We start from the raw sequence: 26,174 nt of genomic DNA, 5'->3' as shown, positions 1-26,174 counted from the left end.
CTCTCATGCTCTTTCTTTTTTGAACAAGTCAGTCAATGGCATAGCTATGGCTAAGTAGCCTTTGATGAAGCTTCTGTAGTAGTTGACCAACCCAAGGAATGACCTCAACTCCATAACCTTGGCTGGCAGTTTTCATTCTAGGATGGCGTGCACCTTGCCTTTATCCATGCGTATCTTACTATCTCCCACTATATAGCCTAAGAACGGGATCTCTTGCTGGGTAAATGAGCACTTCTCCCTCTTGACATATAACTTGTGCACTCTTAACACCTCAAACACCTATCTCAAGTGGTATACATGCTCTTTCAACGTCTGGCTGTAAATCATAATATCATATAGATAAACCATAATAAAATGATCAAGGAACGATTGAAGTACCTTGTTCATGAGTGTATAGAATGTTGCTAGGGTATTGGTGAGTCTGAATGGCGTGACTATGAACTCAAACGAGCCATACCGAGTGACACACGTTGTCTTGGACTCATCTTCTTTCACGATCCTGACCTGGTAATAACCTAACCTCAAATCTAACTTGATAAACCACATTACGCCTCCAAATTGGTCGAACAAGTCCTCAATGAGTAGGATAGGATACGTGTTCTTAATGGTCAACCTGTTCAAAGCCTGGTAGTCTATACATAATTGTAATTACCTATTATGTTTATGTTGGAATAGAACCGAGGCACTATATAATACCTTAGATGGCCTGATAAAGCCAGCATCAATCAAATTATTGAGCTATTTTCTCAACTCTTCCAACTGTGGTGAGGACATCTGATAAGAGACTCTAGCTGGTGGCTTAACCTCAGGCACTAGCTCAATCTTATGGTTCACCTTCTTCTTGGATGGCAGCTTGCTAGGCAGTTTTGTGGGCATCACATCACTAAAGGTCTTTAGCACCTATAGCACCTCTAAGAGGGTGTTGTCTCATTTTTTCTCAATTTCTCATACTTTAGGGCTACCAAGAAGATGCATTTATCCCTGCTCACCATCTTGGCAAATTGAATGGCCGACACCACCTTAAACCTAATCCTGGACCTGTGCCTCAATGGTACAAAGCATTGACACCGTGCATCCAGAATGCATATACAATTGGTAAAAGGCACAAAGAAGGCATTGATCTAAATAAAAAAATCTAACTAATCACAAACTCATAATCATCCAAGGGTATTACCTTAATGGTTTTCTTACCCTTCTAGTCTCCAAGCTGTAACTCCACTCCCTGCACTATTCCAATGGCTGAAACTTCCTTGGAGTTTATCGTTTTAATGGTATCAGTTTTTTTTTTTTGCACCTTCAATCCAAGTTTCTGGGCTCTATCACTTGAAATAAACAAATGTGAGGCACTTATGTCCACTAGTATGCTCACTTTCCTACCTGCAACCATCAAATCCACAAACATCAAGTCTTTTGGCTTACGGTTCCCCTTACTCTAGACAGCATTAAGCACCAACGATCGAAGCTTTGTTACCCCTACCTTTGGCTCCTCATCCGACTCATTGTCTACAGCAGCTAGTTTACCTTTTTTTAGACAATTACATGTTATGTGTCCCTCTCCACATAGGTAGCATGAGATTGGCTCTCAGTCTCCATTTGCTTTCCACTTTTCTGTTGGTGGCTTGCTCTTACCATTTTTGTTCGAACGATCTCGATCCCTCTCATTGGACTACCAGTACAGTTCCTTATCTTAAACTGTCTTTCTTAATCCCTATTGCCCTTACCCTTTCCCTTGGGCTTGGAAGACTCAAACTTGTTTTATGGTTTGAACTCCACTAAGGACTCAGCAGTAGTCATGACTTTAGCCAAGTCACAAATTCCCTTCCGTTGTAGCTCGTGCTTCACCTATGGCTTCAGCCCATACATGAAAGTAAATAGACCCTCTGTCTCACTCAAATTCAAGATCTGAAGCATCAATTTAGAGAATTTTTGGATATACTCCTTTATGTCCCCTTACTGGCTAAACTTATGCAATTTTGCTTGTACTTCATCATTGGCATACTCTGAGTAAAACTGCTCCTTGAACTTTTTTTGAAACTCTGCCCAGGTTTCAATCATGGTGTCCCCGCATTGGACATCATCACACTTGCGTCTCCACCATAATAAGGCAACATTAGTAAGATACATTAAAGTAGTACTTACCTTGGTAGCATTATCTTGCATGCTTATAGCTCGAAAGTATTACTCTATCCCCTATAGGTAGTTGTCTACTTCTTTGGCCTATTTTGTCCCCTTAAACTCTTTGGACTTGAGAATCTTCACACAGGTCTTAGACACTCCAGCAAACATGTCATTTCCAATGGCAATCTTGCAAGCAGCAAGCTCGCCTTTGAGCTCTTCTATCTCTCTGTGCATGGCCTCCATCCCATTGCGCATGGTCTTCACCTAAGCTTCCAAGACTTCGTTCCTCTAGGTGATCATGTCGAGGCCTTCATTGAGAGTAGCTTGCAACTCACCCTTCAGCTCTTCTCCCATAAAGTCTAGCGTCTTAACGTAAGTCTCCACATCGTCAAGCTTCTTATTCACATCACCCATTCTTACCTTCATTTTAGACAGCCTCTTGTCCATGGTAGACCAGATGTCTTTCGAACTGGCCTTTTTACCCCTTCTATAGCCTTACTCATGGGCCTCTAATTGTTGGCTAGCAACATCGTTTTGGGATGCCATCTCCTTAACTGTGATCTAACTTGTACACAAACACAAGTAGAACCTGAACTGAACTTGCTTTTATATGAACTATCATGAACTCTGACCTAAGATCAGAATCCATGTGGCCTTAGGCTTGGAATCACCTCTTTTTAGCCTAAGTCAGCCTAAAACACAAGCGTGCGGGTACTAGAACAACTGAAAGGACATAATGCACAAGCTTGAAAGAACAAAAGAATTGTTGAAATATGCATTGTCTATTATTGAAGCAAAATATCTGATGATGTACAAATGAGGGTGAAGTAACCCTCTATTTATAGTTGAGGCCCCAAGCTCTACTTATGACTAGTCTTTAAAATCATGGGGTTACAATATCTTTTAAAAATAAGGACTACACAGATTACACATTAATACAGAAGGCTCATCCCTGATTTTTAGGGTCAACTGAATCTTGCTGAAAGCTCCTGCCAATCCTGATTGCTTCTGCAAGATCCTGAAGTGCATTTACTCCCTTAGGCCTTTTTGAATATGGTACGGGCATCTTGTGAGCCTGGACCTGGCTGTACGAGCAGGCCTGTATGTTATGCGGGCGGTCTGGACTCTTCTCCAAGGCCTAGTGCACAAACCCCCACCAATATCCCTAGTGCTTAGGCTTGGGCGCCTGACGCGCTTGCCCAGGGCATGACACTTGCCCCGTACCTTTTTTTTTCTTTTTTGTGTTTAATTAATAAATTAATATTATTATCTGATGAATAAAAGTAAAAATGAAACAACAACGATGGGCTTGGGCTCGAAAAAAAAATCAAGCTTTGGCCGTGAGCTCGATAAAATCCAAAAATTTAAACCAAGATCCGAACAAATTTGGTGTCTATATCTCTTAACCTTCCCTTCTTCTTTTTTTTTTTTCTATTTAGGTCTTAAGCTTTGAAAACAAATGGAAGAAGGTTTTTTTTTATTGTGGATATTATTTTATTATTTTATTATTTTATTTATTCCTTTTTGTAATAATAATAAAAAAAATATTTTTTTTTTTACAAATTTCATCATTTTTAAAGTGTAATTTAAACATTATTCAATCACAATGAAAAAAGAGAGATATCTCTTTATAATATATTTTTTTATCAATAATGATTCAATACTTATCTCTTGTCGGGTTAAATTTATCAAATAAAAGTAAAATTAGAGTTAATAAATAATTAAATCTTATTCCATCATAATATTATTGATAAATTTTAATAAAAATAATAGATCCGATCATCTAAAATACAATATAATGAGACGATATTAATATGATACAAAAAATATATACAAAAGTAACATATAATTTAAAATTTTAATAATAATTATATATAAATAAAATAAAATAAAATAAATTTATATTATAAAATACAAATACACGAATGATTAAATTTATGGCATAGCACTTGGAATAGGCTATTAGAACCGTAGTACAAATACATATATACATTTGGAGTATCCATGTAACTCTGATGGGTATTAAGAACAATTTGCAATAATGGCACGAACCTCATATTTTACAACTGTACTTTAAAAATATAGTAATAACACATTTTGAAAAACACGTATTCACGTGCATGGCACATGACTATGTATTAGTTTAATAAAATTAAAATAAAATGATAAAATTCAACATTAACAATAATATAATCGTAAATTCGCCTTTGATTTCAATAAATACAAGTGAAAAAAAAAACTAATTAAAACTTTATTATTTGAAATTAATAATTATATAATATTAAACTCAATTAATTTGAGTCTGATTTGCATACCCAAGTAGCAAACGTACATAAACTAATGAGCAACTTAACTATTTATATGAGTCTCTGATTAATGTTGAGCGATAATATATAAGATCCCTCACTGCTGCAATAATTCGTATGTCGTAATTGAAATCAAACCAATATACATTGGAAGCCTAGAAATCTAAAGCTTGGCAAGTTGATTGACATTAATGGGATAAACTTCAGTTTGAAGATAAGAGCTAAATGCCTTGGTTGCTATTTGAGTATTCACTGCTTCTGTTGGATGCAGTCCATCGAAGAACACATGACCACTCCTGTCTCCACATGTCTTCCCTCCTTTCTTGCATAAAATTCCACTGCCTCCTAATTGGATCGATGGCACCAACTCACAACATGCATTTTTAGCATCTTTGAAACCTGTTAAAACAAAGTACTTGTTAAAATAGTAATATCTTACGTATGTTAAGTATTAAATTTTCTATGATCTTATATTCAAATTGATTATATCTATCAGTACCTATTTGATAGTTTGAAAGTTTAATATGGTACCAAATATCAGGTTTTGTTATGTTATATCCTTATCTTTTACTCTACTCATGACAAGGTTTTGTCTTCGTCTACATATTATTGGAACCTTTTAAAATAATATTATCCTACATCTATTAAGCATTAAATTTGTTGTGATCTTGTATTCAAGTTAAGAATTTTCGTATAACCAATTGATTTTAAATTAGATATTTAACCATACTTATAAAAATTGAAGCATAAATACTTAACCAACATGTCAATTTAACAACATTAATTTTTTAATTATTTGACTTTGTTATTCAAATCCTTTGTGTATGAATATTTTTAATAATGTCATGAATCTTACCTTTGGAGGCAGGGTTTCTGATGATATCGGTTATAATCTTGTATGAGTTGACAAAAACAAGATTAGAATTTGGCATGTCTGCTTTGGCCACATCTATGAACGACTTCAAGCCATCATTGAAGAGAGTAGCTGCCTTGTTCAGAGCATTAATGCACCTGCCCTTACGCACTGCGTTCACCATAGGAGCACATCCCAGTGGATTTACCGACATCAACACAAATTTCCTCCCTCCTAAATTGTACAACTTCTGCAAAAATCAAGCAATTTATCCATTTAAATTGAAAGTTATCCAACTTTTAGACAATGATTACTATTCAAAGTTAGTGATTTTAAAAAGGAGAAGAGAAATGAGTTAATGCACCTGGATTTGCTGGGAAAGTAACTTGGTGAGAATGGCAGTAAAGGCTTGAAGGCTGACATTGTTGTCAGGTTTTCTGAGGAAGTAGTTGAATGAATAGTCGTTCCCTCCGGCCCCCACAACAAACAAGTAGTTTTGGAGTAATTCCTTGCTTCCGCAACCCAACTGTTTTTCTAGTTCTGGCAAAGTAATCTTCTCAAAGTTCCTTATTTGTTGATTTAGACTGATAACTTGAACCTGTAAATGCCAGTACATTGATAAAGGCCAATTATCTTAATTTGTTGCAAGAGCCCTAACAAAAAGTTTATATACATAACATATGTGCAAGGATTAAGAGATGGGAATGCTCTAAATTTTTCTTCCTGGACTATACGGAACTTGTAAAAGACCGATTCTGCTATCCTTAAAGAGAGGGTGCAATGCAAAAAAGTTTGAGGGGAAGGTTTATATGTCGCTTTATTTAATGTTAACATGAGCAAACATTGATGGCTATCTAGCTATTAGAATAGAACATGACCGGTGCGTACACCTAAAATTCCAGCATATATCACTATTATGATGAATGATCCAGGACCTATATGTTTATTTAATTTGTCACACCGCACGATTAAGTAAATGATCCAACTGTTGTATTGCTGTGTTTAATTTTCTAACCAACACATCCTAAAATTTAACAATAGGAAAAATGGTACCAAAAAACCGAAGGATGATGATGATGGTGATGATATATATATATAATGATTGTGATTTGTGAAGGGTGCTTTTGGTGAAATGATGGTGATATAGTAAACAGATTTGTGGTGTTACCGCAAGAAAACCAGTATCATCTAAAATACCAGAGGCACCAGAGGCAAAGTTGACACCATGAACAACTTTTCTTCCCTTGGTTGAAGGGTCAGAAAAGGTTGGAATAAGAGAAGGAAGCTTAAGCTTTTCACCAAGAAGGTCAATGACATTTTTCCCATTTGTAAACCTGCCAGATGGTCCATAGGGAAAGTCTATCCCATATGGTAAGAAATCAGCCTTAGCAGTTGAGTTTCGAAGGTAGTTGTTGTTGCCATTGTCAACCAAAGAGCTTCCAAATACAAACATCCCTTTGATCTCATCATTTCCATCCTTCCCTTTCACCCTGCTGCAATGATCAGTGCCATGGCATGGAAAGAGACGGACCAAGAATTGAAGGCAGAAAAGGATGATAAGCCCAGTTGCTGTTGTTTTAGCCATTATTTTGAGAAAGAGGTAAGCTTTTTAGGTGTCTTCCGCTGTTTTAAACGATAACTAGTTGGTATTTCTGTGGAGGAATGAGAGGAGAGGCTTATACATGTCTTATATATATAGGAGAACAAGGTTCTTGAATCTTGATCATTAAGATGTTTGGTAATAGATACTAAATAGCCAAGTATCAACTTCTCTCTATTGTCTTTAGTCTCTAGTATTTTATGTCATATTTATAATAACTAAAAGAATTTTCGCGCCTTTTCGTGAGTACTTTTTTTTTTTATCATTTTTTTATTTTTTTGTAAAATGCATTTAATTAAAAAATTAAAAAAGGAAAGATAAAAAATAAATAGAAATAACGTCTGAATATCTTAATTGTCTCTTTATTTATAAAATCTATTCAATAAAAAATAATTACCAAAAATAAAAAAGGAAAAAAATGAAAAAACAAAAAATGAGAAAAAAAAATAGCTCATAGAGGATTTTATATTGACATCTCATACTAAGTTTAAAATATTAATTTTTTAAATTAAAATAAAATTAAATTTCTTACTATAATACATATATATAATTAAATAAATAATAAAAAATATATTTTTATATACACCTCAAAATGAGTCAAGTAAAACACCTTAAATATATTTCCAACCCGACTCTCAAGTTCATTTCTCTTTAAAGAACTCGAACTGCCATAAGGTATATTGTTGGAAGACAAAATTATCAAATGCCTACTTAACCCATCTCAACGTAAGATATTATAAAAATTTTATAAATATTTAAAAAATTAAAAATTAAAAAAATAACTTGATACATGACATACCATTGTTATCAAGATGGCAAGACAAAAAATTTAAAATCTAAAAAATATTTATTAAATATATAAAAATAGAATATAATAAAAAAATATAAACATATAGCATATCTTTAGTATCAAACCGGTTTCATAAAAAAATATAAAATCCTTAAAAAAAAAAAAAAGAAAGTTCTGAATAAAGTGGGTCTCATTTTTAAAAAAATAAAATATTTTAAAAATATTTATTAAATATAAAATTTTTTAGCAAAAAATGAAAATACAAAAAGAAAAGAAAAAAGCAACTGCCATGTGACACCCTTTGCTCATGTACTATTCATCCGTACAGGACCAAAATTTTATGCATAGGATTTGTTAAGAAAAATTAAAATTTTATTTTAAAAATGTTTTTCATTTAATGCATTGTATAATTCTCACAAATTCATGAAATAAAAAATAATAAATAAATTATAAATTTATCTTTCTATTAAAACACTATTGAGAATGAAATATAATTGCGCCCAAACGTTTAACTCAATAGTAAATACATATGGTTCTTACTTAAAGAATTGTATTCAAAGCTATCTTAATTTCTTCCAAATAAAAAAAGAATGAGATATAAGTATGGTATGGCACGCAATTGTTCTTAACACATACTTTTAAAAGAACATGTATAAATTAATTCAAGTATGCTCTTAATTATTAAAAAATTTAAAATGTTGCTCCTCCTTATAAATTTAGTATAAAAAGTGATTTTTAGTAACGAAATTTTATATTTTCTTGAAAGATGTTTCAAATATTGTTAGTTACGAAAGGTATTTTGTAGCAAATTTTATGACCTTTTTTGTTAAAAAAAAATTAGTATGCAACACCTATTGCAACATAAGGCTTCTATGCTAAAAAAGTGTTATAAATTATTAGAAGATGCTTCAAATAGTAGTATTCAGAAAAGCATTTGTAACAATTTATATGTTTGTTATGAAACGTATCTTGTAACATTCAATTGCAATACAATATCTTTTATACTGTAAAAAAAAAAAAAAAAGTATTTGCAACATTAATTTGTACAAATACTCTAAAAAACTTTGTTACTAATGATCAAATTTCTTTTAAATAGTACAAAATATATATATATATATATAACAGAAAGCTTAGTTGACATTTAGAAGAAAAAAAGACAAAACATGAGTTTAATTAAAATCTCAATTCAACATCATATTACAGAATCAGCTGAAGATTAAAACACAAAAACAAAAAACAAAAAATAAAAATTTATTTTCATGATGACATAATAAAGATATAAATCCAACGTCATAAAGTGAAAATTGATTAATTAATTATTATTACTATTTGTACAAATTAATAAAGTCTCCAGCAGTACGTTGAACAAACTCATATTCTTAAATGAAAAAATGGTATAACATTTGGATACTATAGAATTGGACAGAATAAAAAAATATAAATTTCATTTCTCTTTTTTTTTTGTTTTAAAATATTTATTATGTATTGATTTTTACAAAATTTTAAAAAAATTAATTTTAATGTATTTAATATTAAATTTTAAATTTTTTTATAAAATTAAAATTCTATGCTTTTGATGTCAAAAATATAAAAAAATACAAAACAATTTTAAAATACAAAAAATAAGAATTTTAAATATTAAAAAAATAGAAAATAATTTTGATTAATCTAAAAAAAACAAAAAAAGAAAAAAGCCGGAGAAAGTACTCGCTTGACAAAAGTAAAGATGAAAAGCATGAATGAAGCGTCGATTTCAATAATTTTGGCCACAGAAGTTCACTTCCCAGATAGAGAGAGATTGGTAATAAATGAGGAAACAAGGGAGGTGAGTTTTCAAGGACAATGAGTAGCTATGTCCATTGATTAGGGTATTTAAAGTGTTGTTTTGTTAGAGCAGACACAATTACTACGGGGGAAATTTCCATTGACTGTGTCAGTCCTCTGCTTGACTTTCTTACGAAATAATTTAACACCTAAAATTAATATGTTCAGCAATTGGACCCTCCCCAACACCCTAGCCCCCGTAGTTGCTTCACTCGAGATGAGTATGCTATTAAAAATCTCTTATAGTGCGTTCAGTTAAGGAAATTTTTTAATTTTTTTTTTAATTTTTGATGATAAATATTTTATTTTTATATTTTATTCAAAATGATTTGATTACAAGAGAAAATTATAAATTTTTAAAAATACTTAAAATTTTAAAATTAAAAATTCATTTCTCCTTATGCTATTTTAAGATTTCAAAAAAAATTTTATTTTATTTTTAAATTTGATTTAAATAAAAAAATTATTAAATAATCATTATTTTTTTAAAAAACATATCTAAAAGCGACTAAAACTCAGTTGTAGATTTTTTATTACTAAATTTTTTTTATATTGTAATTGATAGCATTTAGCATGAAAAAATTCCTTAATTGTAAATCATTTAAAGCATTTAGGTTGAAAAAATGTCATAATTGATGATAATTTAAAGTTTTTTTATTAAAAAATATATTAAATAATCATCAAAAATACCTTAAATGATATCAATTATGGTGTTTAGTTCTTATAACACCTTAAATAATCATTAACGTCAATTATTTAAGGCATTTTTTTCATTGAAACATCTTAATTAAATAACCTTATCAATAAAATTGTGCACTAATCATAATTATTAGAGATCTCCATAATTTGTATAAGTTTATGCATAGTACATATCGATATGATACATGTTTGTTTAGGCTCAATCTCACTATTTGAACATCAATTTCTACCTTAATTTACTCGTATAATATATCTTAGAATCAATGTCATAACATATAGATCAATAAATCTATAGCTAGATTTAACAAATAGTCAGCATTAATCTTTTTTAGCTATGTGTAATTAGTCACCTAATGAATCTATCATTTTAAGTAACTCTTAACCTTGGCTAAAAGCCTAAAAGAATAGGTTCTGGTCTCAAAATAAGGTTCAGGAGTTTAATTACATATGAAGAAGATTATAGCATCACCACATATCCATCCAAAGGACGGTACCATTTTATTTGAAATTATCTTAAGGTTTTGATGTTAATGGTCGTAATTTTAATATTGAAAATAATTTTTAAGATTTTCTATCAATCTGATAGATTTTTTAAAAATTATGTCTTCATTTCAAAAGTATTCAAGAATCTCATTTATTTTATTAAAGAGGTTCTGTTATCGAAAAAAGATTTAATTTTTTAATTTTGGTTTTTATTAAAAGTATATTTAATTATTCCACCATTTAGGCCAAATTAAAAATATATTCTCTTTTTAATTTTTAAATTTTTCACCATTTGAGCTTATTTAGAAAATTTTTTTTATTTCTAAATTTTTCACTATTTGAGTCTATTTTAAAAAAAATTATTTCTCTTTTGAAAGAAAATAATATAACAACTATTTTCTTGAAATTTCATTTAAATTCTTCCCCCATTTGGGACAAAATTAAAAAAATTTCTCATCTAGAAATTTCTTAAGAAATTTACTATTTGAAATTTCTAAGATTCTCATCCTTGGATAATTATCAAATATTTCAACAAAAATTTTTATTTGGAAAAGAATACAATTACTTTTATTGAAATTTCATCTAAATTATTTCACCATTTAAGATAAATTTAGAGAAATTTCTCACCTAGAGATTTCTTAAAAAATTTATCATTTGAAATTTTTAAAAATCCATCATTGGGTAATTGATCAGCTTAGCTCAGTGGTTGCGGCGTGGCTCAGCTTCAGGTAGGCACAGTGGCTGTAACAACACGGCTCATAGCTTAACTCAGCTTGAGCCAAGGATGGGTCCACGGGTCGAAGGTGGGTCGAGCGCTCGAGTCAGGTCAGCTTGAATAAAAAAACACGTGGATCCTGATGACGTTTAACTCAAAAATAACGTCATTTAAAGATGTTATAAAAGATCAAATTTTATTTTTTTCCCTTAGATTTTCTTTCCCTTCTCTTTTTCCTTTTTTTTCCTCTCTCCCTCTCTCTAGAATTGATGAACTCCAATTGAATTCTTCACCGAATTCTAGAAATCTCACTGGAATTTGGGTTGAGTCACCGGATGTTTGCTAAAAGTTCACTAATTTTTTGTAAACTAAAGTTGAAAATTGGGAAACTTATCGAAATCTGAAAATCTCACCGAAAAGTCATCGAAAAATTCAATCGACACCTAGAAATTTTCCAAAAATTTTCCAAAAAAAAATCTACTTTTTAACCCAAAAAATCTCCAAATTTTTTTTACTACTTTCTCGCTTCTTTTGCGTGATTTCCTTTCCGCTTTTCTATCTATGTGTGTTTTTCCTTCTGTGTGGGCATGTATTTATACAGTTTAAATTCAAACAACCTTAAACCAGAAAAGGTTTGAATCCACTTTAAATTTTAACTCCAAATTTTAATTCAACTTAAACTTTTCAATCCACACATACAATTTCACACAAACCCAACTTGCCAGATTTTTTTTCCTTTTTTTTTTTTTATTAGCAAATTTAAACTCAAGTAGAACTCCAAATAGATTAGGGTGTCTACAGCTGCCCCCTCTTTGCACATTTTTTATAAAATAAAAATTGTGCAAAGACGTAAACAACCCAATCAGAAATCAACACTCATTTTTTTTATTTTTTATTTTTTAAAGCATATTCAAACTTCTTAAATAACATAAAAACTCCTCTAAACAGAGGCTTCACAACTTTTATAAAAATAAATAAGGCTCCTCTAAATAGAGGCCCAACGACTTTAGAAAAAAAAAAAAGCTCCTCTAAACAGAGGTTCAATAACTTTTGAAAAATAAATAAAGCTTCTCTAAATAGAGGCTCAACGACTTTTACAAATGAATAAGGCTCCTCTAAACAGAGGCTTAACGACTTTGAAAAAATAAATAAGACTCCTTTAAGCAGAGACTCAACAACTTTAAAAAAGTAAACAAAGTTTCTCTAAGTAAAAGCTCAACGACTTTAAAAAAATAAATAAGGCTCCTCTAAGCAGAAGCTCAACAACTTTGAAAAATAAACAAACTCCTCGACAATCCTATCCAAAGGTTTTATAAATCATCAGAAGAAATTATAAGAGATTATGCCCAGAGGTCTTACAAATCATTCCTAAATTGAAAGAATGCTCCTTTGAGCAAAGACTTTACAACTTTTATAACTGTTTTTTTTTTAACCTCCTTTTTCAAGGATCATAATCTTACCTCAAAGGTTTTTTTTTCTTCAAATAACAATTTGAAATTCTTTCATTGAAGAGTCTTCATATCTATCTTCTTTATGTGGGATCTTGAAATATCCCTGCTTTATGCACTAAACATTCTCGCATGCAATGTATGCTATGCACTAAACATTAAGAAATGTAATGCATGCTATGCAAATGTCAAGCTTTCTTCTAAAAGTTCAAAATCTCTTGTTATGAAAATTTTCAATCTTTCATTAAAGTCAAAACTTTGTAAAGAATATCATGATAATGATGCAAATACTTTCTTAATAATGCAAATACAATAATCTAGATTCTCATAATAATACAGATGTCTGTCATATTATAAATTATGATTCAAATATTCATTACATGATGTAAGTGCATAGCCAAACCAAAGTCTTAAATATTCTTCAAACAACAATGCAAACATAATACATATAATACGGATGTCAATGTTATAAAATTATACTTAAATGTGGTAACATGGTTCTCAAGACCCCATCATCTCATATTTTTTTTCTTTTTTAGCTTCTCAGCACTAATTATTTCAGAACAAGTTCAGTCAATTGATCCTCATTATTTCCATCACTTGATCACAATTCACAGGCTTCTTAACATTAACAATTTTAAAATAAGTTTCGTCCATTGATTTATTCTAGGGATGCAAAAATAATATAGCACAAGGTGAATTAGAAAAAAAGTAATCGATGATGAATGGGTCTAGTATAAAAACAAATGGGCAAAAGAACAAGTTCAAAATATGTCACTAAGGATGGTATTGAATGGTGTTACAATGTCTAAACAATAAATTTTTAGACAATTCTTAACATTAATTCAGAATTCTTTTTCAAAATCTTATTCCATTGACTTTAAAAATCATTTTGAGCCTATTGAACTTTGCCTCAGCTTTGAAAGATCTTCAAATGCCTTGATCTTTCATATATTCAAACTGTCTATCCAACTCTAAGCTCAGATATTTTTCTACCCAAATCGCCCTTTCGAGTTTTCAATTTGAGTTTTCATTTTCTCTCCTTTTACAGTTTTTTCATTTTTTCCTTTTTCATTTTTCCATTTCTCATTTTTTCATTTTTTTATTTTTTTATTTTTTTTATTTTTTCTCTTTTTTTTTCATCCATTATTGATATCTCTCACACATCAATCTCTAAAACACAATAACATAGTATAATTCCATTACTCTATCACAAGCATGCCTTAGCCTAACATATGATCATTCAATTTGAGCATTCACATTTGATCAAAATGAACTTTTAAAGGTTATAATATAGGCTATGGTAAGGGGTCATGAAAGAAATTGATAAAATAGGATTAAAACACATGTTCAAAAGGTTCAAAACCATTTCTCATCATTTAATGCAACTTGGCTTTGCCCTATTCCACATCATTTCACTACTTTTTTTTCATTCATCTTATTCTTCACAAAAAGATTTTCATTACTTTGCCCAACTCATTTGTGGCATTTGTTTTTTTTTTTTTTTTTGTAAAGGGTTTTTCTTTTCTCTTTTTTTTATCCTATCTTTGGGACCTTTTGTGATCTTTTACCTCTTTCTTTTTTCAAGCATATTCTTCTCAAAATTCATCCCTTAGTATAAAGGTGATCCTTGATTGGGATTCTTTAGAAAAAAAAATCATAATAGGCTCAAAAGAGGTAGCAATTAATGGTTTTACCAATGGTAAAAGAATGACGGCTATTTTCATCTCAAACGAGAATGCTTTCTTTGAAGATCATTTATTGAACAAAGATAAACTCATGGATCTTTATAAAGGACTACATATCTTTAAGATATATCTATTTTATATCTACTAGCAGTTTTTTTTTTTATTCAAATAATCTCCATGAATTGAACTTTATCATTGTGAATGAGTTTTCAAAATTAAATCCTAAAATTATTGTTATCATTGTCTAAACATTCATCATTTGAAATTTGAGAATAAGATTAAAAAGATATGATAAATAACAAAGCATGAAATAATGGCTTAGATGGAAGAGAAAATGTAATGGCATGCATCAATTTATCTTTATTAAAATAATAAAAAATAAAATCTTATTGCATAAAAAAAATCCTAACGTTACTCTGAAAGAAATCTTAAAATGACCAGTAACTCTTAATCTAGACTTAACATCATTCTCTTTTTTAAAATTAGGCCCTCATATGATCGGGTGAAGGATTTTTATTGACATCTGGCATCTGGCCTTCTAATTTATTGAAGCTTACCAAGTCTTTTCAGATTAAACTAGTTCTTAATCTTCATTCAAAGCATTGACATTTGTGATTAGGCAATGGATTGCCACTAACATTAGGTATTTTATCCCTTCTGTATTAAAGTTTATCATTTCATCCTTGATCAATCATTGCACTTTATGCTTTAGGGTAGTGCAATTTTTAGTGGAATGTCCAGCAATTCCATAATGTTAGTCACAATGAGCTGTAGGATTATACCGTTTGGGATAAGGTAACTTGAGTAGCTCTAAACAACTGAGGGCAATTAAGTGATTGTTGTAGAGCTCTCAGTATAACTTCATATAAGTCATAGAGATTGGGTCAATGGATTTTTTTCAGGTATTTCATAGCTCTCGTGAACCACTTGTTGAGTTAACAAAACAAAATTGGGGTCTTGCTGGAGGTTGAGTGTTTAGGCTATTTATGAGAGTTTAGGGTCTAAAAACAAGTTGATATGTAGGTGAGTAAGATAGCAGTGGGGTTAGTTGATATGGGTAGGATGAGGTATTATTCACTACAGGATAGTACGACGAGTAACCTTATGGTAGATAAGGTTGATAACCTTAGAACTATTGTCTATCAAAGCTCACGGCTTGAACTTCAGTTTCTTTCTTCTTTGGTGCTTTCTTGGTGGAAACTTCTTCCCCTTTCAATTGTCATTCTTAATGGCATTCTCAATTATTTCACTTGAGATCACCATGTTAAGGAAATTTTTTGTTATATTCCCTATCATCTTTTCATAATAATGAGATTTTAAAATGCTGACAAACAATATTGTGGTCTCTTTCTCAGTTAGAAGAGGTTACATTTGAATAGCTATGTCTCTCCACCTCTGGGCATACTCCTTGAATGATTTAGTTACCTTTTTTTCTATATTTTGCAAAGACAAATAATCAAGAACTAAATCTATAATATGTCAATACTAACTGATAAAGTTATAGGTCATATCACTCCATGACTAAATGCAGGTCCTGTCCAGCTGGACATACCACCTAGCAGTAAAGCCAATAAGGTTATCTTAAAACACATACATTAACAGCTTCTCATTGTAGTCATCTTTCGACAGTATATGGTGATATGAATCTTTGGGCACTTTATACTATCATATTTTTCAAACTCCAAAACTTTGAACTTTGAAGGAATAATGACAGATGGGACTAAACAGAGCCCAACACCATCCATAAAACCATAAAAACCAAATTCCTCCACTACCCACAACCTTTTCTCTAACAAGTTCATCTTCTATTTAGCTTTTGAGCCTTCTAAAGTCTCTTTCTCCTTAGGCCTCAGCTTCTCTTTCTCTTCTAGATCATCCAAGTAAGGGATTGATTTTGGTTCTACTGCCTTCTCAGTAAAGATAAGATTTACATAACTTTGGTACTACTCTAGATCAAGATAATGGCATTCCAGAGTATGTGTACCCTATAAAATATGTGAATTGTTGTGGTGATGGATCTTATGTAAGATTAAAACTGCACATTTGCATAATGAAGTTGCCAAGCTGGTGGAGTTTATGATACCTATAACGCTTAGTGAGGGAACTATGTATAAAGAAATGTCTTATACGGTTGACAAGTTTATTTCAACTCAAAATGATTTAAACTCAAATCATATAAACTTAAATTAGTTTAATTTTAAAAATTAATAATTTGAATTAAAAATGTATAAATCCCAAGATTTAAACCCAAATATCTCAAGATGAGTTGAATCAAAATTACTCAAATTTGAAATTATATAATTTCCTTCGTAATCTGACTTAAACTCAACCTGCTCTATCCAATTGCGACCTTTACTGTCTTGATGATCAAGATATGTAGTGTTGTCAACATAATATACAAACAAGTTGTGTCTTTGGTAAGGAACAAAGAAAGGATGAGGTGAAATAAGTAAATATTGTTTTCGCAAGTTAAGGTTTTTAAGATTAGATGTGGGGGCAATTTAAAAGTATTGATTTTCCAAAAATTTTCTAAGGAAAAGAATGAGATGATTCTGATAATCAAAGAGCAATTAGTTATTGATTTAGAAATATATCCAAAATCAATTATGATCAGTTGTAATCTTTAAGATCTCTTTCATTATTATTTTTCATATATTATCTCCACCACTTATAAAGGTTGTATGTACTATTTCATAAAGTCAAAATTATTAATAATATAGTCCTTTCGGCCTTTCTCCCGTCAATGTAGGCCATCATAATCGAATCATGTTTCTTTTTTTTTTTATGGCCCTATATTCTTAGTTTTCTGTTACTTATTTTCATTCAAAGAATCATTCTTATTTAAAGCTTAACAAGGACAACAAAAATCATCCCAAAAATTTTGGAGACAATTTTTCACTTATGGGATGATTTTGATCGTCCCCAATTCCTCTAACTTTTGTAATGGAAGGTAGGCAATAAATTAAAATTATATGTTTCGTGGATGTTATCTTAAAAAATTAGATTAGAGAATGCAAGTTAGAACTCAGGATTTAGATTTGTTGGATCAGCTTTCTTGGATCTCAAGTGCATTTAGATTCTTTGAAGGGCAAAAATCAAAAATAGTTTTTTAGTACAAATGCTCTTAGGTTTGTTGAGAAAAATTCTGGATACAAGCTTAGCAGCCAAACCTTGATCAAACGATCCAAGGGTTCTCACCTCTGATTACTACAGTAGAGATGGTGAATTACAGGTTTGAATGTTGAAGCCACAAGAACTAATTACTAAACTAAAGCTAATTAAGAAAACTAAGAAAAGCTTGAAAACGTATGTTTGATCCCTGGTATCTGAAACCCTTCTTCTGTTTATGGTAGCTAGGTTTAAAGCTTCCCAAATCATTTTACATGTAACATCAGACCTGCAAAAGAGACACAAAAAGAAGAAATTAAGATGTTAACTACCTTTTAGATTCCACTAAGGACGTCAGCTTTATCGTTTGAGTTTCTCAAGCTTGAATTTTCTTAATGTTAGAATGATTTTCAATATAAGTATATTGATTAAGTTATGAATTTTAAAGAAAAACTTGTTCAAGTTATAAATAAATAGCATAAAGGAAGCTCCGTGAATGTAAGATTTGATTCTAAACACAAAAGAAAAAATAAGTGAAGACTTCATGTGGGTGGAATGAATTGGCCCATACAAGGAGTCGACAGTCCATGTTTTTGAGAAAGAAAAGAAAGCTTTTGTAAAGAAAATAAACTTGGAAATCGGATTCCTTACATAAAGCAATCCACTGCCCTAACAAGAAAGAGCTTCTATTATAAATATAACATTAAGACAGTTGGATGTTTGAATGTTGGATTCGAAAAAGTACATATTTTAAAGAATAAAAAGTATTTTCTCCAGCAATGAAATGTATTTATTTATAAAATAATTTTTTATTAATAAAAGACGAATAATTTTATTTTTAATTATTCATAAAGATGCATTTTAAATCAAATAATGCGTTAATTAATTGAAATAATTTAATTAAAGTGTCAAAACCTTTAAATTCAATTTCTATTAACCTTAACAAAAATGACGATTAATATACGTTTTGAAATCATTTTCTTTCTCCATCTTTAAATAAAAACACAAAACTTGGAAAAAAAAAAACTATAACAGATGCTCAAGTAAAAAAAAGTTCTTCTTCAACAAAAAGATCTTTGGATTAGGAAGCTATATTTCTAGCTCGTACTCGCTTTTAGTTAGCCGAGAGTTGTAGCTCAGTCTAGCCTTACTTGTTATTTCCCTTTCTTTTGAAATGAAGTTTGTGGTGTGGATTTATCGATTATTATGTTTCAAATTAATTGTACTAGGATAGATATTGACATTTGCTTACATTTGAAGCTATTTATTTAAAATAAATACGCACTCAAATTCAAGTATTCAATGTTGTTTTATTAGGTGCCAGTGCCACCGTTACGTAGGAAAAAATTTTTTATTAAAAATTATTAAATAAAATTAAAACAAAAATATAAATTAAAAAATCTTGTTATATAAATTAAATATATAAATTTTGATATATATTTTTAGATAAATATTTTTAATAAAAATATTAATAAAATTTTTACTTTCATATAAATATCAATCAAATTTAAATTATAAATAATTTTTTATATATTATTGATTTTCACATTAAATTTTATTAATTTATCAATTTAAATTTTTTTAATTATTTAAAAAAAAAAAAAAAAAACTTAACGAATTTCACGTAAAAAAATTTCATATAAATTTTATCTGGTATGGTTTACTACGAATCAATATCTCATTCCTATATTATCTAACACGAATCATTAACACTTTTAAAATAAAAACAAAAATAATGTGATATATAGAAAATCAAATAAGGTTACATCAACTATAAGCAAACTGATATCTTAATATAAAAAATGCCACAAAGGTACTCTTATTTAATTGGATTTAGAGGACACGAGACTTTATAGCTAACCACTATGGATGTAATTAATCACACTTTGTACCCTAAAAAAATTTTGATGATTTTGCAGCCACTCCTATCGCCAATGATTTGGTTTGGATCATTTATTCCAAATAATCTAAACTTCTAGGCAAAAATAATAGACAGGTGATCAACTCTAGTATTATATTTTGAGCTAGCTATGCATTAAACATTTTTTTTAATGAAAATTGTCTAGCTAATTTGATTTTTGAAGATTGTGGCCAAATAAATTTTGCTTTATAAAGTTCAATGACGTTATGCTAGGTTCTGTTTGATTAAGGAATTAGGGAAAAATATGACAGTTTAAAATTAAAATTTTCTCTTTTATTTATTTATTTATTTATTTATTTATGATTAAGTTTTTATTTTAAAAAATTTACCATTTTTTTATTACTTACAGGTGTCAAAAATTAAATCTTAATCATTGAAATTAAAAATTTAACATTTTGACAAAAATAAATTTGTTTTATGTAGGCTTGCTTGTATATAACTTGAAATTTTCATCAAAAATAGGTAGTCTCCCGGCCTTATATTAGAAAATAAAGTTTATACATGTAAGCTTATATACCTTTGATGGAATTTTTCATGATTAAATGATGGATTCTTTTTACATATTTTTAAAAAGTAATTAACTAAGGATGCAATTAAATTCTGACCCTTTTTTTTTTTTTTACCTTGCAAGTGAAAATTAAATAAAACTTTATTAAGAATTCGTGCACTACAAATCCAATTTACGATCATAAATTAGAATTCTAGAATGATACCCTGAAACTTGAATTTCTAAAACCAGAAAAACCAAAGTGAAGAAACCGAATCAAGTTTTATATTTTTTTTCTACTGTTTTTACCTTAAAATTATTTTCCGACAGAAATTAATTCAATACTCATTAATTAAATAAATTAAATCGATTTGATTGATTAAAACTGAATTATGAGCACTTTAAAACCCAGTTTCATATTTTTTCTGCTGTTTCTATCTAAAGCGCCCAAACACAGCCTGCAAATTATCATTGGGAACCTCCCATTTCCCCCAACAAATTACCAAACCAGCTACCATTCAGTCAAACCCACATCAGACGCCACCCACGTCCAGCACCCGTGACCCAACTCGCATGTGTTCCAGCCTGGCCCGAACCATTTGATCGAGATTCCACCACCTCCAGATTTGGACTCTTTTTGACGCAATTGTGTGATTCACCTTTTAGTTATTATTTGTTAATTGTATTTTGCAAATTATATGCATGTTTATATTCTATTTTTAGATATGCATATGTTCATGATCATTATAAAAATTACTAATAGCCACAAAATTGGTTTTGCTCGTACAATAGGCATATATCACGACCCTAAAGTGAAGTTAAAAATCTTACATCGATTGAGTATCAAAATTAATCTTGAGATATAAAGGTTTATACCTCTTTCTTATTGCGAGGCACTTTTTGTAAGATAAAATCGTGAGATCAGAACGAATAATACCTCACAAAAGTGTGAATCATGACAGATAAATTGATCTGAAACATCAAATAAGTATATGTTCGAATCTTGGAGTCACCCAGATTTGAAAGTTGAGTCTCAGTCCGTGACAAATGGCATCAAAATCAACTCTATGAGGTACTAGAGATGTGCCACCAAAGACGGTGAACCCTCGTTGGAGTAAGGGAGGATGTTACGATCCTAAAATGAAGTTAAGAATCCTACATCGATTAAGTACAAGAGTTGATCTTGAAATATAAAGGTTCACATCGCTTCCTCTTTGTGAAACACCTTTTGTAAGACAAAATCATAAGACCAGAAAGATCAAAACGAATAATATCTCACAAGAGTATAAACCGTTACCGTTAAGCTGATATAAGAAACCGAATGAGTTTATGTTCGAATCTTGAAGCCACACAAATCTAGAGGTTAAGTTTCAACCTGTAACAAATACACTTAGCAAAAGCAGATCATACAAACTATTTTAAAGGCAAAAAAACCAAACAAGCAATGACCTGAAATATGCAATAGGTCAATTAAATGGTTTGGTAAAACAATTTCATGGTAATTTATAGCTTTTAATTTTTCATTGTGTTAACAACTACAGCATTATGCATCCTTTGAAAAAGCTACAGCATCATGCAAGATTAAAAAGAATCAAGTACAGGGGAAAAACTAGAAGAATCAAGTACAGGGGAAAAACTAGAAGAATCATACGTTCAGGTACAATGACATCGCAAAGGAATTGATATATTCGCTGGTTTTCTTTTCTCTCGAACAATGGCTTCCTTAATCGCTGGCAATTTTTGATGAACCTTTCTCCAGATGTGATTTACAGCACCATCAGGAGGAATTGGCCCGATACCACCTGGATGGCCTGTATCATACACAAAAACAGGCTGCACCTTAGCCATATTTTGACGAAGTTCATCCCTATGTTTTTCAGAAAAGCCTCTAAGATAAGAAACAAGCCAATTTGGTCTCAATGCATCGTTGACTGCCACAAATACTGAAAATGTGGAGTAATCCACCATCCCTTCAAAGGGGAGCTCAATATTGTCACTGACAATCACGGGTATACAAAGACTTTGGATGGCATCAAAAAGTCGGCATGAAGTAGGAGTATCACCAGCTGGGTGCAAGCAGAACTCTGATGATCTCATCCCCTTAATTGACTGCTCTTTTCCAGTGGCATTAGGGAACCCTTCTTCCATAATAACTCCTGGTTCATTAACCAACAAGTCCCATAATTTTTCCCGAACTAGGCCACCCTGAGAATTTTAATAACATAAGCAACACAGTCAAGCAGAGAAAAGACATGAAGATTTCAGTAAGAGCTGTGATAAAGCCCAGCCTGAACTTTCTCAACAACTCAGCAAAGGAAGCTAACAGTTGAACTGTATCCATTCAAGAGGGAAAGCAATATTATTTTCCTTCATTATACAGTCATACGTATAAACAACAGTCAAGTAAACCAATTTTAATTTATAGGATGATAGGCTGGGAAACCACAGTGCAGCTAGATCCAATGTTGTTAGATGCTAACCCGGTGCCTGTGTTTAGCTCCCTTAAAATAAAGGAGGGTGTGTCGTTTCTGGTTTTCTGATAACCGCAACCTAGGAAGGAGATGGGTATATGGAACAATCACATCTTTAAGCAACGAAACTTGGGTGTGATATATCATGTCTGGTGAGTTACCATTGGGCGATTTTGTATCAAGCCTATACCACCCACCAAAATCCACAACCAGTATGACAGCCGGGGCTATCTCCGCTCTGAAATGCCACATTGCAACTGGGTCTGTCAAAGAATGCTTCAAGGTTTAACATAACCTGACAATCGAGAGACTAAATCATAAGCTTTAAAGCAAGCAGCATAATTTCCCACTTTTTCCCTTTTTCATTTCTTTTTTTTTTTTATTTTGGCACTGATGGTAAAATATCAATAAATCAAAAAATTCTTAAATGAACAGCTAATATCAAGGGCATGGCATGTTTAAGTATAAACGACCCTAAAAGAGACAATAGTTTTCACAGTAAAGAGTCAACAACGATACAGTAATTAGATGAATAGGAAGAATCCATAATAAAGGAAAAAAAGAAAAGAAATATAGGAAGAAAAAAAGATTAAAAGAAGTGATTACACAATTAAACCATAAAAGACAAGGGAAAGTAGAATGGTACATAACCAACAAGCTCCAAGACAATAAACAGTACAAAAACTGTAAGAATTCAAAAGTGACAAAATAGCTCCCCTGAATCAATTTCTCTCATTCCTTCTTACATTGTTACCGAGGAGAAGGAATTAAGTCCAAATTAAAAGTGCATAAGAGTAGTTCACAGATTTCAACCAATATATACCTAAAACTAATTCTTCAGAACTTAAAGCTAGCTAAATAAATTTCACAATGCCAGATCCTAGTGCAATAGGCCACACCTTTCTGAACAAGCTGAATGACACAACTATTTCCCTCTTCTGGCTATGTAGTTTATCTCTATCTCTCTTTTGTGACAAATTTTGGGCTAGGCTACAAGCTCACTTTGCCCAACACTAGCTCCTGTGTCATCACAAGACTTAATTACCAAGTGGCAAATGACAAATTGACTAGCACGCTATCCTCTAGCCCACAATCTAACCTTCATCAAGGAACTTTCCATACAATAATAGAATTCATCTATCAAACACAGCATTTTAGGCAATGATTCTCCCTGAAAATTGTACAGCAACAATAAGCAAATGGATTTAAAAATCAAAATCAAAATCGAAATTACCGGTGAGAACAAAAACGTGATCCCGTCCTCCAGACCGTTTCCAAGCATCAGTATTCCTCACAAAATCCATCACTTCCTTTTGCCTCAAGTAATCTGCATTCCCAGATTTCTTCTTAAACGCACCGCTTCCCGATCCCAACTCCATCTCAGCACTCAGAGTAGCAAAAAAAGGAACAAAAACAACATCAGCCTCATTAACATCAAAAACCCTTTTAGCAAAAGATCCACTTCTCATTTCTTGAGGGGTTTCCAAGTCACCCATGATCCAGTACTCCGCACTGTATTGCTTGATCAATGGATTATCAGGATAAGGAGGGTATTTCGTGGATTTGGAGGAATGGGTAGTCGAGATCTGATGGTCAGGGTCTGTGGGGATGCGAGAATCAGGGTGATTGGAAGCCCAGTATTGTTCAAGCAAGTCATAGTTGAGGGCTCTGGGAAGGTTGGCAACGTAGACTTTGATGGAGTTTTGGAGGGAAAGAAGGGTATTTTGGGAAAGAGAATTCGTTGGTTGACTAGTGTGGGAAGTGAAGATGATGAAAAGAGAAAGGGTGAGAAGGGAGAGGAGAGTGAATGTGAGAAACAGAGATTTTGTTTTACTTCTTGTTGTTGTGCTGCTCTTCATTGCCATTTATTTCTGCTTTTGCTTTGCTCTTTAGTTTCTTTCTATCTGCTGCCTATGACTCATGTTGAGCATGGAGATTTGGCAGCGAAATGATTAACCTTTTATTTTTGGGGTAGTGACCAGGGAGGGCGAAGCCTACATAGGGGACCAGTGTGAGGATTACCCTAAGAATTTGGGACAAAATATTTTGTCAAACAAAACATGGCCTAATCGTTGCTGGCAGCCTCATTTATATTATCCACTTTGATCTCGTTAAAAAATTTCATCTCATAAAAAACACCTCTCAAACTAAAAGTGGCGTGAATATTTATTTTTTAAAATTAATTTTAATATTCAACTGAGGTAAGATTTATAATTCCTCTAAAACCATGACACTCAACTTGAGCAGCAATTGAGAATACCTCTTGTAAATTTTCTCAGCTTTCTTTTAAAGTTTTGCACATAATCTGAAATTTAAATTTCAACCAAACTATACATGTGATCATCATCATCATCCGAAAAATGAAAACCAGCCGGTCTCAACTCTTGTCAGATTTGTAAAATATAGACAGATGTTTTCCCATGCCACGAGGGGTTAATCAAGTGGACTGCCCCATTTGGCACAAAGGGACATAAAAGATTGTCTATGCTGTAAAATGAGGGCTGACCTGAGGCATACTTGCTCGGTTCCACCCTCTCTAATCTAACCCAAATGTGTAGTGGGATGATGTGATGAGGAGGCCATAAAGATTGTAAGCCATGCTTTACCAAGACCTAAACAAATAATAGCAGAAGAGAGAAAGAGGAAGAAAATGTGATATGTTTTTAACATTCAATCATTTTTTTCTCAGATTGTTACATATGCCAGACAAGTTCAGTTGCAGCCATAGCAAACTAATATAAAATAAACAGTAGCAAAATAAAGGCCTAACGCTATCCCAATACTACCCCAAATTAAACAAGCTAGCGCTCCATTAAAACCTCGTCAAAATTCCAGTCTCTCACAAGATCCCTCCTCACAGCATGACTACGCACCAGCCGTTGGGGACCTGCCATTCCAATGGTGTTTTGAGAATTTGGTTGTGGGGTGACTTTGGATGTTGATGTTATAGTTGCTCTCGCAGCTGGCAGATATGATTTCCGGGCCAAGCAGTTAGCAATGGCTGAACATCTTCCCTCGTTGTCTGAACTTGAAACAGAGTAACTCCTAAAAGAGTGATGGACTTTCTACACTATGGCACACCAGACATGCAAGACTCGTGTTATGGTTTTGGAGACCCTCAAACCAGAGATTGCCTTTCTATCCTGCAATAGTAGAACAAAATATATGACGATAAAATATGTGTTCCATAAATTAAAATATTGTTGAAAAGAAAAAGCTAATAACAAATTATACGAACAAAAAGGAAACACAACTCTTAAATTTAAAGAAAAAATTCACACAATTGCAGCAGCAGAAAGAATAATTTTGAATAGGAAGACTAAAGAAGCTACTAGTCCATTGTCTTATCATTTAAAGTGCATGTATAGCATCTATAACAAGCAAAACTAAATTAATCAAAGTCAAGCCTGACTGTCATTCTATGTTAACAATCATCAGGGAGAATCAATCATTGATTTTTAACCCAGTTGTCAGAATTTCTATCAAGTTGGTAGTGCACTTCCATGCTTTTCCATTACCATTTTACCTTTAGAAGTGTTTTGCAGATGGAATGCAAAAGATTAAAAAAAAAAAAAAAACTAAGTTGAGCCCAACATCGAGACTCTTAATCTTGATTAACCAGAAAGTGCCCACATGAAAAATAGTTGTAAATCATTTCAAGGG

General features: G+C 31.6%; 2 protein-coding genes across 2 annotated transcripts; both read right to left on the bottom strand.

Moving 5' to 3' along the window:
* Positions 1-4,357: 4,357 nt before the first annotated feature.
* Positions 4,358-7,210, bottom strand: LOC111277816 (GDSL esterase/lipase At1g29670-like). The gene is made up of 4 exons (XM_022864234.2): positions 6,446-7,210; positions 5,642-5,875; positions 5,281-5,527; positions 4,358-4,823 (listed from the first exon to the last, which is right to left on the bottom strand). Exons 1-4 carry the CDS (start codon positions 6,860-6,862, stop codon positions 4,588-4,590), a joined length of 1,134 nt encoding a protein of 377 aa, XP_022719969.1. The 5' UTR covers positions 6,863-7,210; the 3' UTR covers positions 4,358-4,587.
* A 14,321-nt stretch (positions 7,211-21,531) lies between these two features.
* On the bottom strand, positions 21,532-24,577 carry LOC111277652 (putative arabinosyltransferase ARAD1). The gene is made up of 3 exons (XM_022864048.2): positions 23,746-24,577; positions 22,521-22,774; positions 21,532-22,245 (listed from the first exon to the last, which is right to left on the bottom strand). The coding sequence occupies exons 1-3, from the start codon at positions 24,374-24,376 to the stop codon at positions 21,694-21,696; spliced, it is 1,437 nt and encodes a 478-aa protein (XP_022719783.2). The 5' UTR covers positions 24,377-24,577; the 3' UTR covers positions 21,532-21,693.
* Between the last annotated feature and the right edge of the window lie 1,597 nt (positions 24,578-26,174).

The sequence above is a fragment of the Durio zibethinus genome, chromosome 7, assembly GCF_047325235.1.
Source record: "Durio zibethinus cultivar Kanyao isolate XHJ-2024 chromosome 7, ASM4732523v1, whole genome shotgun sequence".
Taxonomy (NCBI): Eukaryota; Viridiplantae; Streptophyta; class Magnoliopsida; order Malvales; family Malvaceae; genus Durio; species Durio zibethinus.
Note: the sequence above shows the minus strand (reverse complement) of the source record. Positions and strands in the feature narration are given on the sequence as shown.